Below are 16,805 nucleotides of genomic sequence, written 5' to 3' on the forward strand. Positions count from 1 at the left end.
TCAAAGAGAGAATGAGAAAGGTGATTTGATTGGTTAGTTTTTTCATTTAATAGTCAAATGTATTTTAGGAATTTTTTAATGACAATATCCTTACTCTTAATTTCCACCCTTTTATTGGGTGTTGGGCTTAAATATAAACTTATATGGACCATACATACATTAATTTTTGGGCCCTGGCCCAAAACACAATTTTCCCTTTATTAAATTGGTGTGTACTTTATCCTTTACTTTGAAACAAATTTGAAAGCACTATTGGAATGTATGAATAGACAATAAGAGAGATCAAAAGAAAAGAATATTTCAACTGCATATGACCAGTTCAGCCTTACAGAAAGGCTTGCACCACGGCTAATTTACAAGGCCTCATGTACAAAAAAACACCTTCAACGAAGATGAACAGGCTGTAAGGACAAAAGCAAAAGGCAGTTTCTGGGCACGCATGGGCTGTGCTTCACTGAAATGATTCTGGAATTGCAGGTCCCAGTAAGAAATTCCTCTGTTCTGTAATGCCTACAATGACTGTAGGGCAAAACCTGAACCCATCACCTTCCCAAAAACTTTCAAAATCATTTCACTGAAGCACCCTGAAGCTCGCCCAGTGAGCTTCGCAGACAAAAGACTGAAACAACAATCGATGCTATCATGAATTTACAGCTTAATATAGAAATTTAATCATACATGCTTGTCTGCTGCAAGTCGAACCTTATTCAAAGATTCTTTAAATGCTTGCCAAGCGACCATGTAGTGATCTTGAGATGTCATACCTTCCTCGACAACTTGTAATGCTCGTCTGTACAGGTGATCAAACCACTGAACTGGGTTCGTGATATCAACATTGTTGGAGCCAAGATCTGGTATGTATAGACGTTTGAAATCTTTCCTCCATCGTGACAGGATATATTGAAGTGGGATTTCTTCCAGACCATTGTAGTTGAGTACACACATTGCATGTCGGCATAGATAACCTTTGAAGTTAAAACAACTGCAAATGCATCGAACCTCAGCTCCTGCTTTATCATACATAACTTCAAAGTTTCTAACTTCCCTCATATTTACATCACCTTCACGTTCTTTGACTATGTATGTGACTATGGGCCCATTAACATGGAGCTGTGTTATGCTAATACAAGAAGACATCATCTCAATCTCGCCTTGGAATTTCTCAAATATCTCTTTTGTGTATACATTAGAGAGCTGTAACTCATAAAAGCATCTTGTTTTCAATGTGGGGGTTGAATCTCTGGACTCAAAATCATCAACAGCTTCCTTTTGATGCCCTTTTTGTAGAATAAACTCGTACATGTCTAAAAATTCTTTCAAAGAAGTCTGTTCATGCACATAACCATTGAAAAATGAGCTCATGGACTCACCCTGTTGAAAGGTGGACAACCCAGCGAAAAATGTGTCTTTTGAGTAGACTGGAGCCCATCTTTCTCGATCTTCGTACAAAGTTCGAAGGCATTCATGACTCCTGATTCCAAAACGCTGGATCATATCTTCCCAAGCCAGTTCAAACTCATCAATTTTTACAGAGTCATAAACTGTTCTATTCAATGCTGTTCGAAATGGTTCATTTTCCTGCAAGTCTCCCAATTTCTCAAGAATTCTCTGCATGACATGTGACAAGCAAAGACGATGGTGTGCCCTGGGAAACACCTCAGCAATTGCACTCTGCAAGGCCTTACACTGGTCTGTAATGATAGTTTGTGGAGGGCGTCCTGACATACATGTAAGCCAGGCCCTAAATAACCAGATGTATGTCTCTGGTGTCTCATCCGCCAGCAACCCACAACCCAGTAAAACAGGCTGCCCGTGGTGATTTCCTCCAACAAATGCCAAGAGTGGAATTTCATATTTGTTTGACAAGCACACTGTGTCAAATGCAACCACATCGCCAAAGTACCCGTAGGCAGCCCTAGACCTAGAATCAATCCAAAACACATTCCTCAAATGCCCATCATCACTGAGATCCATCAAGTAGAAAAAATTTGGATTTGTTAGCTGCACCCGACAAAAATAATTATAAATGACTTGTGCATCTCCCTTTTTAAGGTTCAAGCGCTTGGGCTGATCCGTATGATTATTAATTTCCCTTTCACTAGAACTTGAGTTTCCATAGCTCATTGCATCTAAGGCGGGTGTTCGATACAACTTGATTGTTCGTACTTCTACATCAAGTGTCGGCTCCACCTTCCTTTTGGCCCCAGCATCCATCTTCTTATGTGACTTGGAATTTTGAGCCCTTTCGGGATCAAATAAATGGTTGTGTTCTAGCTTCACTTCGTCCACCCTCCACCTGTTTGATTCCACTAACCTCAACCTTATCATTGCCAGACAACCAGTTCTCGTTTCCTTCCTTCGACTATTTGCTTCTTTAATTGTTTTAAAACCCTCACAATTGCAACAGAGTACTGCACCACGCTTCTCTTTGCTATTACGTTTTGTCCATGAGGATTTCACCCTGATAGCAAATCCCAGTTCTTTAGCATAGCAATTATAATAGTTATATGCATCATCATATGACTCGAACTCCATCCCAACAACTGGTGGGAGATAATTCTTCCCTTGAGACATGCCATTCTCTCCATCAACTATTCTTGTATCAAAATCTGTGACATTTTCATGGTCATTGCCTTCAATCTCAAATACTTGCTCACAATCATTGTCAAGATCATTTCCTTCATTCTCAAGCACTTGTTCACACTCATTCTCAAGGTCATTGCCCTCATTATCAAGCAGTTGCTCACTGTTTTCAGAACCTTCCTCCATCTGGAATAGAAAAGAAAAAAATATCATCAATCCCAGAAAAGGATAGCATTAATAGGATGAAGCAATAAAAAAAAAAGCCACAGAAACAAGATATATGAACCAACTTGCTAGCCTTCACAACTTTTTAATAATATTTTGCACAGAAAGTAGAAGACGAAAGCTGTTCAGATAGATCTTTAAGGCAGCTTGGGGACAGACCAGCTAAAATCTTAGAGGCAGTCCAATGCTCACCATATACTACATTGATGATTTACTAGCACGTGCAACCATACAAACAATCTATGGTGGCTGGTCACTCGGATGTGATGTTACAACAAAATTCTGTGCACTCACTCAGGCATCCATATGAATTGGACCAATACCAACCACTCATGCTGGCCTTTGCTGAGATTGGACCCATCTGTGACAGAAGTTGACTGAAGGAGAAACTGGGTTTAGGCATTCCATCACAGGCTGCCCATAGAAGAAGTATCACTCAAACTTAAATCATCATTTATTGACTTAACCCCTACAGAAAAGGATTATTAAAACCTAAATTGATAACCAATTTCTAAAATAGAGGATAATTAAGGTGTCATTTGGATACACTTTTTTTTTTTGGTTTTTAAAGTTAGAAAATGATAGTAACTCATATACAAAATGAAAGAACCTTTTTTATACTTATCTTAAAAAGGTAGTGACTTTTAAAAACTATTAAAAAAATTGAGGCATTAAAAAAAATTTACTATCTTAAATTTTAAAAAAAATTAACAATAATTTTTAAAGGCATAAGTCCATACTTTTTATATAAGAGTCACCCTATTTTATATAGAAGTTCCTGCTATTTCTAATTTTATAAAAAGAAAACAGGGAGTTTATTCAGACGGGCACTAAATGTGCCAAGTGGACTAGCATTCCTAAAGAAAAGGAGCCATGTAGAAGCCCTGGAACACCTGTAATGCATTCAAAAATGTTATATGAACTTTACAATGTGTTAGAATCAATGTTTGTGTGTTTCCTTTCTGGTCATTGCAGTTCTCTAAGCTTCATTTTATTATTTGTACTATCTTGGGAAGGATCTATGATTCTAAGTCTTTCAATGCTACTCTTATTTCAATTCTTCTACTTCATGCCAAGATATAACAGCCCCTTTTTCATAGAAATTAAATTTAAAAATAATTAGGCATTGACAGACAACCTAATAGACTTACCCTTTATTTGGTTCTTGGAAAATTTAAAGGGAAATGCAGGAAAAGAAAGTAGAGAGGATAAATAGAAGCAAAACAAAGTGAAGGAAAATAAAAAAAAATATACATATTTAAAGTTAATAAATTATTTTTATTTGTTTCTTCAAACTCATCTCACTTAATTTTATTAATTTTAATCGTATTTGACTTTTTGTTTTGCATTTAATCAACCAAATACCAAAAAACCATTTTCCCTAACATTTCCTTTTTTCTTTCATTAGTACTTTCTGGCTATGAAACATAGCCTTAAATTTCACTGCATTGAATACAAACACTGCACTTGTGCAAGAAGAAATCGCTTTTCCCCTTAACATCACAAGTTTGGGTAGCAGAAAAAACGAAAGGAAATGAAAATGATTCAAGTTACTTAAAATTAGATTACTTTCTCAAGCCACAACGTTTTCCTTTCCTTCCCTCATTCTCTCCTGGGAACAGCAGTGCCATAGTGCACCTACTTAATCTGGATTAAAAACTATCAGTTTTTTTTTTTTTTTTTACAGACAATTTTTTCTCATCAGAACTCAAATGCACCGTTTGGTTGCTGAGAAAGTGTAGGAAAAGAAAGAAAATTAAAATTTTGAATTTTAAATTGCTCAAAATGAGCCAATGCAGCTGTTGAGCTTAATTTAGTCAATTTGTTAATTATCTTGGAAATTAAACCAACCAAAAAATAAAACATAAAAAGTTCAAACCTTCTCATCTATTCTGTTTTCTTCTCTCTGCTTTTCCCAGCAGCCAAACAGACGGTATGCTGTTTTCTACTCATCAGAGTTTACCGAAATTGAAAATGGTATCAAAAAGTAAACCCTAAAATAGAGTGTACAGAGTAATGATAATCTCACACATAGAAACAGGAAATTTGGGAAACAGTAGGGAAAAACCAGAAGAGATCAGGAAGGGCTTACAGTGATTTCGAGATTTGGGTTTGGCGAAAGCGGATCGTCGCTCGGAGAAAAGGTGCTATCGTCGGTCATGGTGGCATAGAGGTTCACACGCCTTCTGTCAACGTAAGAGAGGTTAGTTTACCCTAAGCTGCTGCACTACTTTTTTTTTCAGTTTGAGTCCTTGCATTTTGTTATATTTACACAATGGGTTTTCTAAATTTTAAATAGCCCAACCAAGACAAATTTTTTTTTTTTTAACCGAATGAAAATTAATAGAATTTTAATATTAAAATTAATTAAAATTAAACATAAAAAAGTTATATTTAATAAATGATTAACTTTTTCAATTTTTTATCACTCATATAAAAAAGTGGTGATTTATTATATTAAAAAAGAGTTAATATAAATTAAATGTAAATATTTTATTTATATGTAATTATCTCTTACCATGTAATTAAATTATTAAGAAAAAGTGAATGAAATAATATTAGCTAATAAAGAACTTTTATTTTTGTCTAGTTGTGTCATATAATAAAAGGCGGTACACCCGAAAAAAAAAACACTTCAATATCCTATTTATGCAACAGATAATTAAGCATTATTTATCGTCATATTCTTAGTTTTAACATTTATATATATATATATATTGATTAACTAAAATAAAATTATTATAAAAGATTAATTTTAATTATTGTGTATTTTATATAATAATCAAATATAAAATAAATATAATTTTATAAATAAAATTATCAATATTTTTAAAATAAAAAATACTTATACATGTATCATTATTTCTATTATATCATTGAATACATCCTTAGATAAATTTCTATAAAATGTACTTTTAAATTATGAATATTATTATTAAATGTCACACATTATGTCATACATATATCGATTTATTTAATAAAATAACCTCAAAATGTCTATTATTACTTTTTATATCATTCTTAGAAAAAAAATTAAAAATTTTCATGAGTTTTAATCAATTTCCATCTCACCGATAATTTATGTTAGAATATCCTCCAATACTTCCTAATATATCTCGACATATCAATAAAATCAAATTATCAATATATTTGTAAAAACTGATATTTTCATCCTTAGTTCTAATAACATATTTGTAAAAATTGATATTTTCATCCTTAATTCTAATATAGGCTTGGAGTTGGTAGTAATCCCAAGCTACTTCAAATTGTCCATGAAGTTTTAGCTTAACCAGACCCGAGGTTCAAAACACTTGATCAATTTGGAAATGAGGTAAACTAAAAAGTATTATATTACCTGATTCAATCAAACAAGAATTTCATTCATCATTTTATTTCAATATTTACTAAAAATATGATATTAATATATGGAATATTGAATGCATAACTTATACTCTTTCTAGATGTGAAGAGAGGATTCAGTGATCCGGCGACAATCACAACTAGATCACAAATGGTCCTTAGCGAGTGTTATTTGTTAAAAGAAAATTAAATTTATTATTATTATTATAGATTTATAATGTAAGTATTCATACCATCATCAATTTGGTTGTAGTTGAATAGTAGTTCATGTATGAAAACCATACGTGTACATTAAGGAAGTTGGTCATCAAAGTTTTATAACAAACTGCACCATTTTCCACCTATGAGAGAAATTAGAGTATATTCACTCTCATCCACACAAAAGAGCAAAATCATTCAGCTTAACCCCAACTTTTCAGTGGAGGTGGATAAAGAAGAGGAGAATCAAATACTCCAATGGATCATGTCTTTACACTTAGATGATGAATTCAGAAATCTTGATCTGTGAGTTACCACTCATGCTCAAGAATTAGGTGTTGATGTTGAATGAGTGTCGTTCGAAAAGGTTCATAGCGAGAGTTTCAACAAAGACATAGTGGATTCATTTTAGGAGGCATTAAATTCCCAATCTTCGATTAATTCCATAAGTGTTGGACAAAGTAGTAGACGTAACACTATTGATACTTCTACTTCTGATTATAATGTTTTAAAAAGAGGTGGAATTGATGATGAAGGTGATGATAATGCAGGAAATGATGGAGGGGATGTTAGGCAACAACAACAAAGTCAATATCCAAGAGCTTATTCACTTAAGAAGACAATTTCACGTACTGCACACAAAATAAAGACAATGACTCTAGAAGATTTGGTCTAGGTGTAGGAGCTATTAGGAAGCTGTATAAAGGAAGAGAACTGAGGATGACACCATTTAACGAGAACTAATTTTCAACTAGTTTTGAGTCCAATGTATAAAAGACGCAATTTAGTAACTCATTGAATGAGACCAATATTTATCCTCCTTATATGATGGGTTATAGTCAACTTCCTCAAAATTATGTGATAGGTTTAAGTTTAACCAATGAAAACTATGGTATGTCTAACTATTCTCCTTCTACACAAATGTTATACCACATTCCATATCAAATGTAAGGAAGATTTGAAATAATCATATAAGTGCACCTCCAATATCCCATCCATGTAAAGGTAGCGGAGATGACTCAAGATATCAATGCATGACATGTTGAGAATTTTTAATTGATACTATCGAGACTTCGATGAGTTGTTACCAATATTGCCTCCAATAAGATGAAAATCTTTCATGAGGTAGCAAGGAAGACTCAAGATACCAATGTCTGACATGTTCAGATTTTTAAATTGATACTATTGAGACTCAATGAGTTGGTACCAATATTGTCTCCAACAAAATGGAAATCCTTCATCGAACAATTCCATTGAACCACATCGATTATCATTTGAGTACTAAACAGTCATTATAATGTAATATATACGAAATATTAATATTTAATAAGATCAAACCTTTAATGTAACTTAATAATGAATGTACACTTACAAAATTCATATTTCTTATTGATCAACGCAATATAATTAAATTTAATATTACAAATTGTATCATACATATATCGATTTATTTAATAAAATAACTTCAAAATATCTATTATACTTTTTATATCATTTTTAAGATTTTTTCCAACATTTCCATAAGTTTTGATCAATTTTTATTTCATCGATATTTTGTGTCAAAATATCCATTTATATTCATAAAACAAGTTGATGACATATTTGTCGAAACCAATATTTTTACCTTAACCTGAAATCATGTTTTCATACTTGGAAAATTGATCAACATGAGCCTATATGCCACCTATGGAGGTTGATGAAAAAATCCAATCTAACATGACTAAAATGAGAAGCAGGGTATCATATATTTGCTATTTGTAATTACAATAAGCTTCCTAAAAGCTAGCTAGCTACACTGTTCAAAGAGGAGAATATGTCTCCATCATTTTTTGTTTTAACAAAGGAATTAAGCTTTGGTAAGAAGTTTTTTGCTACTATAAGTAGTAGGATAGCATCTGGATCTCCTATAAGATGAAATTAAAACCAAGGAAATCATCTCAACTTCCTAGTGATTGGCAAAGCACCAAGAATTCTTTAGCCAACTCCCCATATGCAGTTTGTATTACAATAAAGGGCATGCTCCTCATATATTGAAGTCCAAATCTGAAGCCAATATGAGCATTTTTCACCCCCTCAATCTACTTAAAATCAAATGAAGTGGAAACAAAATTATTGAAAACTTAGAATGCAAGTCAATAAAATCTTCCAAGAACACGGTTGCCATCAGATCAGTTCAGGTGATGCTAACCTTTTGTGCCCATTTTCATTATCCATAAGAATGCTCATTGCTCATTACATCTTGACCTGCTAATTGCCTTCTTCGGATCCACAGGGGAATTTCTAAGCCACTACTAGTGCAACTCTAGAGAGCATGAAATTGCCACATCTCCTTCATCTCAACATCTTAAAGAAGGGAAACCATAAAGGATAAGAGTACTTGAATTGTTTATGTGTGTTGTACAATTCAAACCAAAAAATTATCAACAGATGTCTATATATAGATATGATCCCATAAAAATGCATGTTGGGGACAATGAAATTGAATTGAATAAAGTCAAACAAGCCCATGAATGAGAGTGCATCCATTCCATTTGCATTATTTCTCCTTATCATCTTAAATGCACAAAAAGGAATTTTTAATTGATATAGGGCAATATATTCACTATATGAAGTGCAGCAACTGCTAAAATAAATAAATAAATAGAAATAAATAAATAAATAGAAATAAAAATTTAAAAAAAATTCTGCAGTAACAGAAAGTTCTAGCACCACTGAACTGTCTTTCTTCTTTTCAATAGAGGCATCAATGAATTCCTGCAGTAAATATTAAATAAGGAAATAAGAAATGAACAAGTATGGTCTATATCAAATGCTAAATAGACAACTAATGATTTATTCATCATTGCTAATTTTCTAGATACAAGTTGATTGGTCAATGGACATTGAGCAAGAGCCTTCTAAAGGGATATCCTTTCAGCATGACTCCTCTTCTTGTTGCAAAGTGAAGACACTCCTCTTTTTGTTTGTTGGGACTTGCAGAAAAGTGGGGAAAGGCTACGTAAAAAAATAAGATAAACATCCATATTTTTCTCTTAAGAACCTAAAGTTCATTAGTTCCAAGGGTGTTAGTCCATCCTTATTCCTAAAAGAGATAAAGTATTTTATTCTTCTTTAACGTAGTATGGATCGATATTATGGGCACTAGCCTCACTTTCTCCCACATGCCTACCTTTATTGCATCTTTCCCTTGATAAATTTATCCCCACACATCAAATGATAACATGGAGCCTGAAAGCCTTACTGTGCATAATAGAATGGATATGAATATAGACAAAAGTGACTTTCTGTATCTTCTATTATGCCATTATCATTTTCAAAAACCATAAAAGTTGACAAAAGGAGTAATGGCAAGAATAAGGAAAGTAGATAGGATTGGTCAAGGGAACGTTTGATCATACATTTGAATAAAAATATATTAAACAAGCACCTAATAGAAGGTGGCATATTCAACATACAGATTAATCATACAAGAAACAAACAACAGAAGAAAAAAAAACCCATTGTCCCCAAAAGATGGCTCAACCCAACCCAAACCTATTAATAAAATCTAGAAATAAAAGAATTCCATCCCCAAGAGATATATCTCATAATGAGGAGATTTCAAAAAGATAACTTTAAGACATAGGCCTGGTCGCTCTATTATAAAAAAATCCTTCAATTCGACCTTTTAAATAAGCTCCAAAAAGATACTCAAAGAGGCCACTTTTCACACTCTCCAGTTGCATCCTTGAAGTTTCCTTTGCAACTCAACAGTCTCCTTCACTCAAGAATGAACAAGAAAGCAGTTAGCAACTTCTCTTCTTGTTTGTCAGCCCCCACCAAAGCAAAAGATGATTAAGAGTAAAGCTATTTTCCCAAGCAAAGAGCATTATATTTGCAGGCACAGAGCCAGAAAGGAGGAAGAACTAAAAGAAAAGGGTTGTGTAAAAGGGATTTAGTAGTGAAACCACAATTTAAACCAACCTATCTCCTTCCTTTCCTCTCTAACCCCCAAAATCCTGAATATAATAAAGGACTCAGCTATCTCAAACTTCCAGTCAGCTAACTCAGATTTCCAATCAGCACAGCTGTTTTTCACCAAATTGGCAGCAATACTGAACAGACTCGGAAACTAATCCTTCAAAGTAGACTCTGTCATTGCCATATATACAATGGTAAAAGAGGGCAGACTACCTACAGGATAAACAACCAAAATGAACTTGAAAGATCCTCACTGATACATGGTTTACAAAATTTTCAATGTTGGTATTCTAGGGTTTCTCCACCTCTGGGACCTTTCTCAATTATCAGTTTCAGGAATGAACCTTCCATTGCCGTTGCAGACAGTCTCTGCGCATCTGAGAGATAGGAATTGGAGGGACATGATTTTCAAACTTTGGGTCCCGCCGACCAGACTCCAGCGGGCCATACGGACCATCGTGCTGGCCCAGCCCATGCAAGCCCAATTGGCAGCCTAGCATGGCTCCTTAACCCGTTGGCCATTGCATCCTGTGCCAATGGACTTGTTAGATAATAATAATAAATAATAATTTTGATCTTTTTTTTTTTAAATGTGATCTTAATGACTATCATAAGGGGTGCAACTTGGGTAAACTTGCCCGTACTCAACCCAACATTGGGGTGGGATTGGACAATCATTTTCAATACTCAAGTTGAGCTTGTGTTAGGTTTTTTCAATCCGAACTTAATTTAGGTTGGATTTGGGCTAAAGTTTGGACAACCCGAGCCTAACCTGAACCAGATTTAATGTTTTTTTTTATAATATCCATAATTTATCTTATCATATATAATAATACTCATTTTTGTTTTCCATTTTAAAAAAATATATCAAATTATATTATATCGTATGTTTTTTATTATTTTTAAATAATATATAAATTTATATTGATTTTTTTATTATTATCTTGAAATTTTATCATATATTAAAATAATATTATAAATAGATTTTTAATCATGCATCCCTACCAATCCAAGTCTAACTTGAACAACCCAAACTCAACCTAAACTTAAAAAAATGAGGTTAAACTGAACTTGGATTGCGTACCTCGAGTTAGAGTTCAAGTTCAAGTTTATTATTTCTTAATTCGAGTTAGGCTCAAGTCAATTATTAACTCGACCAACCATCCAAATTGCAGCCCTAACTATCACCGATAAAATAGCCAAATGGTAATACTAGTTAAATGCATTGCATATACACCATTTTTATTAATATTATTTTTATTGAAAGCACTATTAATAATCCAAGCTTCACTGCAAAAAAAAAATAAAAAAAAATGAGTAATAAACTTAAGTCTTATTTGTGTACCAGCAGAGTAGAGTAGCAGCCAGGGGCAGCATTGACGTAAAAAATTCTTTTGGTCAGAGAATAGGGATAATGCATATGTAGTTTATGTACATTAGAAGACATGAATAGGCAGACAAACACATTGATTAAGAGCGCCTTACAAAAAAAAAAAACAAAGAAAAAGAAAAGGCCACAACTGAAAACAATCTATACAAGGAAAGGTTTTGACCCCCAAGGGATGATCCCAGCCCAATAAAAAATTTGAATTTCTGTTGCTGTGGTCTTCCATGAGCACCAAAACGCGCATAGGGGTCATGTTCCATTTCCATATTCTTCTTCGTCTTTTCTGCAGTTCCGACTGACTTTGGGAATAACCACCAAAAGTCAGTATATGGAAGGAGAATACATACCATTTCACCTGATGAAATAGAATAAGCAAAAAAAATTATGGATGGTAATATTCTAAATTTCTAATAGGCAAAGCTTATATATGCGAAGGAAAAAAGCTTTAAATTTTTCATGTCTACCTTTAACTGGTGCTCAGACTGTATAACCAAGCATTTTCCCATTCACACCAGTTGAAAGGATACGCTACACGGTGAAAGCTACTACTACATGTTTAAATACCACAATCAAAAAATCAGTTTACATGATCTTCGCTCTCTATGTCCAATTTGCAGGCTGGCTTAGCCTTTGAATTTTTTTTAATTTTTTTTTATAACCAAGGAACCTTCAGTGGCAAAGCCCTTAGAACTCTTCATGGGGATCCAAACTTTGGGGTGTTGACCACCCCACAGTAACCAACACCAGAAAAATTCAAGGTGTCATCAGTGGCAGGATTCAAACCTATGACCATGTACCAATTACTGGGACTACATTTCCCAGTGTTCACCCTGACCAACTGGATTGCCCTGGCAAATAACCACAGTAGCAGTCAAAACAGCACTAGAAATCTAGCTGCCATTCACAGAAGCAAACTGTGAATCAGAGCATTTTCTTATCACATTCCGAAACCTGTTTGCCAGGATAGGTCTAAAGTCTTTTATATTATAGATCTCTTTTTTCCAAAAGCAACTCAACAAAAAATGGAGAGCATTAAAACTTCTCTAGAAGAAAAACAGATACATGGAAGCCCCTAAGAAAATTCGTCACCTTGCCCTCTTGACCATCAAAAAGCTAAGCCCAATCCATCTTAAACTGACTAATGAAATTACGTCTCCATGGGCATTAGCAAGTGCACATAAAAATCTAAGTCCTATTTGTTAACTATTCTCCAAAATAGGTTTCTGTTTTTTAGGGGGAAAAAAAAAGGACAAAAGAAATCAGTTTGGCAATCAGAAAACAGAAAATATATTTTAATTATAATCAGTTGTTTTATGAGGGTCATTTTGAGATATAATGGGACAAATATGAAAAATTATTGAAAATAAAAGTTGAAAACATTTCAAGTCTCCAAATAGACCTTTGTTCTAGAAAACATCAGAGAATTTTTTCTGAAAAACTGTTCTCAAAAACTATTTTTGAGAAAGGTTTTCGAAAATGTTCCCAAACAGACCCCTAGTCTCCAATCCCCTTCCTGAGACCAGGGGACTTTAATTTCTGCCTCCAACATGTCTCCTCCAAATTCACATGGTGAAACCCCAACATTGCTAGATCTTCCACCAAAAGATTCCCCCACAAATCTCCCCATCCTAAAATTTGATCTCCTCAAGAGATTGAGCTTTAGAACTGCCACATCTTAAATAGTTCCCAATTACACTTTTCAAGAACTTCAATCTGGGCCATCATCTTTCTGGAACTAAGAGACTTAGAGATGCGTGGAAATCTGTAGTCAACCTCCCAATCTTTTGATCATGCTCTATACTCACCCATCAAGCCACATTTTTCAAATCTAAGCAGGGTTTTAGAAGAGCACAAACTGCAACAATCAAGGAGGGCAAGCCTAGGGTTGAAAAGCCTCCCTAACCTTCTACCCAGATAAAAGCACATCACCTAGTAAGTCCATCAGTTTGAACTCCTCTAGAAAAAATGAAAACCCTCTAATAGTAGCATAGTCCCCAAACAGTTATTCCTTTTTGAGGAAGCAATCAACAACAGTCACCTCCAATTGACCACAATTCATTCCATAACCCCCAAAATGAAGCTAAGAGGCCCATAGACACCAGAAAAAAAAAACCCACACAGAGCCGTCATCATTACATCTAAAATGACATGACATTGAAAAAGCATCCACTTCTGGTCCAATAATTCCAAGATCCTCATCCCATAATACCACAATGCCCCCTGCAGAGTCCTGGGCATCCAAAGTGCCCCAACCCTAGAACAACTCCACCCCATACTCCGAACCACTCCCTCATACATACATAACACTTTAGTTTCCAGCTGACAAACCGAGTGCAGTTTTTTGCCAAAAAGCTCTGCACAAACTTTATTATGCCCCTAACCACATGTTCTGCCATGATTTCTATTCACTTGGTCAAATAAAATGTCTCAAGATGATTAAGTTTGTACCTTCTTTTGAAGCACTCATTTAGGTGTGGAAGGTGCACGGTGTTCCAGAAACTTCCACGGAGGCTGCAGAGCATTTGGCAAAGGAATCCCATGTTCAAGTATGCCCTTAACCCACTTAACCTTGTTTGCAAGTTCCTCCAGATCCAAAATTGCGGCTTCTAGTGTGTCAGAGTGCATGGAATTCAGAGCAATGCTTCCATCAGTTCCCATCTTCCTTGAGGACCCACTATTACCGCATCGATCTCTTCCACCAATGGTCCTTTCTTCTGAAGTATGTCCAACATGTGAAGTTGAAACACTATCTGAGGAACTGGTTTTTCCAATGCACATATCCCCTTTGTGCAAGTCCATTTTTGTTTTGAGTGTCTGCTTCCTCTTTTTGGAGTCAGCAATGTTAAGAGGTTGCTCAGTCATTTCTTTTTCTGGAGAATGCTCTGATCCATCAGGAGGTGGTGACGAGCAATCTGAAATATGAGAAGAGAAGGATGGGTTGAACTTAACCGATGACCCAGCCCTACCCTGTGAATCTGTTCTTCCTTCATTTTCAGCAGGAACTGCACCAACAATGATTCCAATGTCAAGCAAGTAAAGCTCATTTATGAAATCATGTAACTATCTAAAATAAAAAGTAACATAGCAGGAAAAACAGGAAAAACAGAGACAGAGCTAGCTAAAGATAGTGATTATGACTAACTTTTATTTCAAAAAACACATTATGGTAGAAGTAGATATCTAAGATCAAGAAGTAACATGAGCATAATAATGCATCAATATGACAGACCCTATGAAGAGTAAATGTTTAGAAAATCAGGTATTATTTTAGTTCCATCATGTAATCTACAGGTCAACCAACAAACTAAAACCTCCACATGATTCTTAATATTATGAGCTTTGTAAGGAATCTAGGAATATTGTTTATCCTTAATTTAAATATTAATATTTGTCTATTTATTATTAGTTTGAATTAGAGTAGGAGATAGAGTTTGAATTAGAGTAGGAGATAGTGTTTGAATTAGAGTGAAATTCAAATGTATTTGTATATAAATATTCTTCATCGTCAATGAGAATATAATAATAATATTTTCTCTATCTTTTTCTTTCTCAATATGGTATCAAAGCTAGAAGAAAAGATGCTAGAAGATCCATTATGATGAACTTTGAGTCACCAAGGGCTAGAACAAAATTTGATAGTTCTGCCCTTGTTACTAAGGAGTTTGATCAAGAAGGAGAAAAAAGGAATTCTAAGAAGGGTGATAGACCATGTTGTGACCACTGTAAGAAACCCTAGTGTTGAACTACCAATCTTTATAGCTTAAGCTTACAGGATTTTGGTTCAATATGCCTTTCCTGCTCCTTAACACCCTCTCTCACGTGTGGCCCCATACCCGCATGTGGAGAGACATAATTTGGATTTATATCCAACAAACAAATAAGGGAAATGCAAATTGCGGAGAGGTGGCTAGAACCCATGACCTTCCACCAAACCAAGCTCTAATATTATGCTGAACTACCAATTTTCCCAAAATCTTAAGCTTGCAAGATTATGGCTCTTGCATAACATGCTCCTTAACACCTGGCATACTTATGATACTTGCTAGAAGATTCACGGCAAGCCATCAAACTGAAAGAAGAAACCTGGCAGGGAGAGTCGTGTCTACCAAGTCGGAAGCGATAAAAAGGGGCAACAACCTTCCTTAGAAACATCTCCTTTTACTAAGGATCAAATAGAGCATTTGTACAAACTTCTTAATCTCAGGTCTCTTTAAATCAATTCCCTTCTTGTTCCTTAGCCCAAAAAGGTAATCATCTTCCTACAACCCTTGTTAGCTTTGATTCAAATAGTCAATGGATCATAGATTCTGGTGCAACCAATCATGACCGATTCTTTAAATCTGTTTTCTTCTTATAGTCCATATGTAGGAAACACAAAAATAAAAATAGCAGATAGATCACTTTTGGCTATTGTTAGAAAAAGATCTATCAAAATCTCCTCACTTCTTACACTCCAAAATTTTCTTCATGTTCATAATTTATCTTGTAATTTATTGTTTGTTAGTAAATTAACCTCTTATTTAAAGTGTCAAGCTAATTTTTTCTCATCTCGACATGAATTCCAAGATTTGAACTCGGGAAAGATAATTGTTAGTGTTAGACAAAGTGGAGGACTTTATTTCTTTGAAGATGAAATCAAACTAGATAGACAAGCTCAGAATACTTGTTTTGAATCTGTTTTAGTAACTAATGAAAATAAAATAATGTTATGGTATTTTAGGTTCGAACATCTCAATTTTCAATATTTGAAACATCTATTTCCAAAACTGTTTATTAATAAAGATCCATCTTCATTCCATTGTGAAATTTGTGAACTTACAAAGCATCATCGTGCATTTTTCCTTCACAACCCTATAAAGCCTCTAAACCCTTTTCTATAATGCATAATGATGTTTGGGGATATTCTAGGGTTGACACTTTTTCAGGAAAAGAGTGATTTAACACCTTTATAGATGATCACACAAGGGTTTCTTGGGTGTATTTGCTAAAAGAAAAATCAAAAGTAGCATAAGTGTTTAAAATTTTTCACAAAATGGTTAAAACATAATTTCAAACAAATATTCAAATTTTCATAACTAATAATGGAAAAGAA

General features: G+C 34.3%; 2 protein-coding genes across 5 annotated transcripts in view; both read right to left on the bottom strand.

Moving 5' to 3' along the window:
• Positions 1-280: 280 nt before the first annotated feature.
• On the bottom strand, positions 281-5,038 carry LOC100249256 (protein FAR1-RELATED SEQUENCE 8). 4 transcript variants are annotated; one of them, XM_010656512.3, is made up of 3 exons: positions 4,901-5,032; positions 4,688-4,753; positions 281-2,769 (listed from the first exon to the last, which is right to left on the bottom strand). In XM_010656512.3, exons 1-3 carry the CDS (start codon positions 4,967-4,969, stop codon positions 673-675), a joined length of 2,232 nt encoding a protein of 743 aa, XP_010654814.1. In that variant the 5' UTR covers positions 4,970-5,032; the 3' UTR covers positions 281-672. The 4 variants fall into 4 exon arrangements, with proteins under 4 accessions (XP_010654814.1, XP_010654816.1, XP_059595602.1 ...); XM_010656514.3 differs by lacking the exon at positions 4,688-4,753 and adding an exon at positions 3,001-3,222 and having other exon boundaries at positions 4,901-4,985; XM_059739619.1 differs by lacking the exon at positions 4,901-5,032 and adding an exon at positions 3,001-3,222 and having other exon boundaries at positions 4,688-4,802.
• Positions 5,039-11,565: 6,527 nt separating this feature from the next.
• Positions 11,566-16,805, bottom strand: part of LOC100263001 (uncharacterized) — a 54,336-nt gene continuing 49,096 nt past the window's right edge. The window contains exons 7-8 of the mRNA XM_059739620.1: positions 14,162-14,715; positions 11,566-12,068 (exon numbers count right to left, since the gene is read on the bottom strand). Of these exons, the coding sequence (XP_059595603.1) occupies positions 14,177-14,715 (539 nt within the window). The 3' untranslated portion in view covers positions 11,566-12,068; positions 14,162-14,176. The remainder of the gene's footprint in view (positions 12,069-14,161; positions 14,716-16,805) is intronic.

The sequence above is a fragment of the Vitis vinifera genome, chromosome 9 (assembly GCF_030704535.1).
Source record: "Vitis vinifera cultivar Pinot Noir 40024 chromosome 9, ASM3070453v1".
Classification (NCBI taxonomy): Eukaryota; Viridiplantae; Streptophyta; class Magnoliopsida; order Vitales; family Vitaceae; genus Vitis; species Vitis vinifera.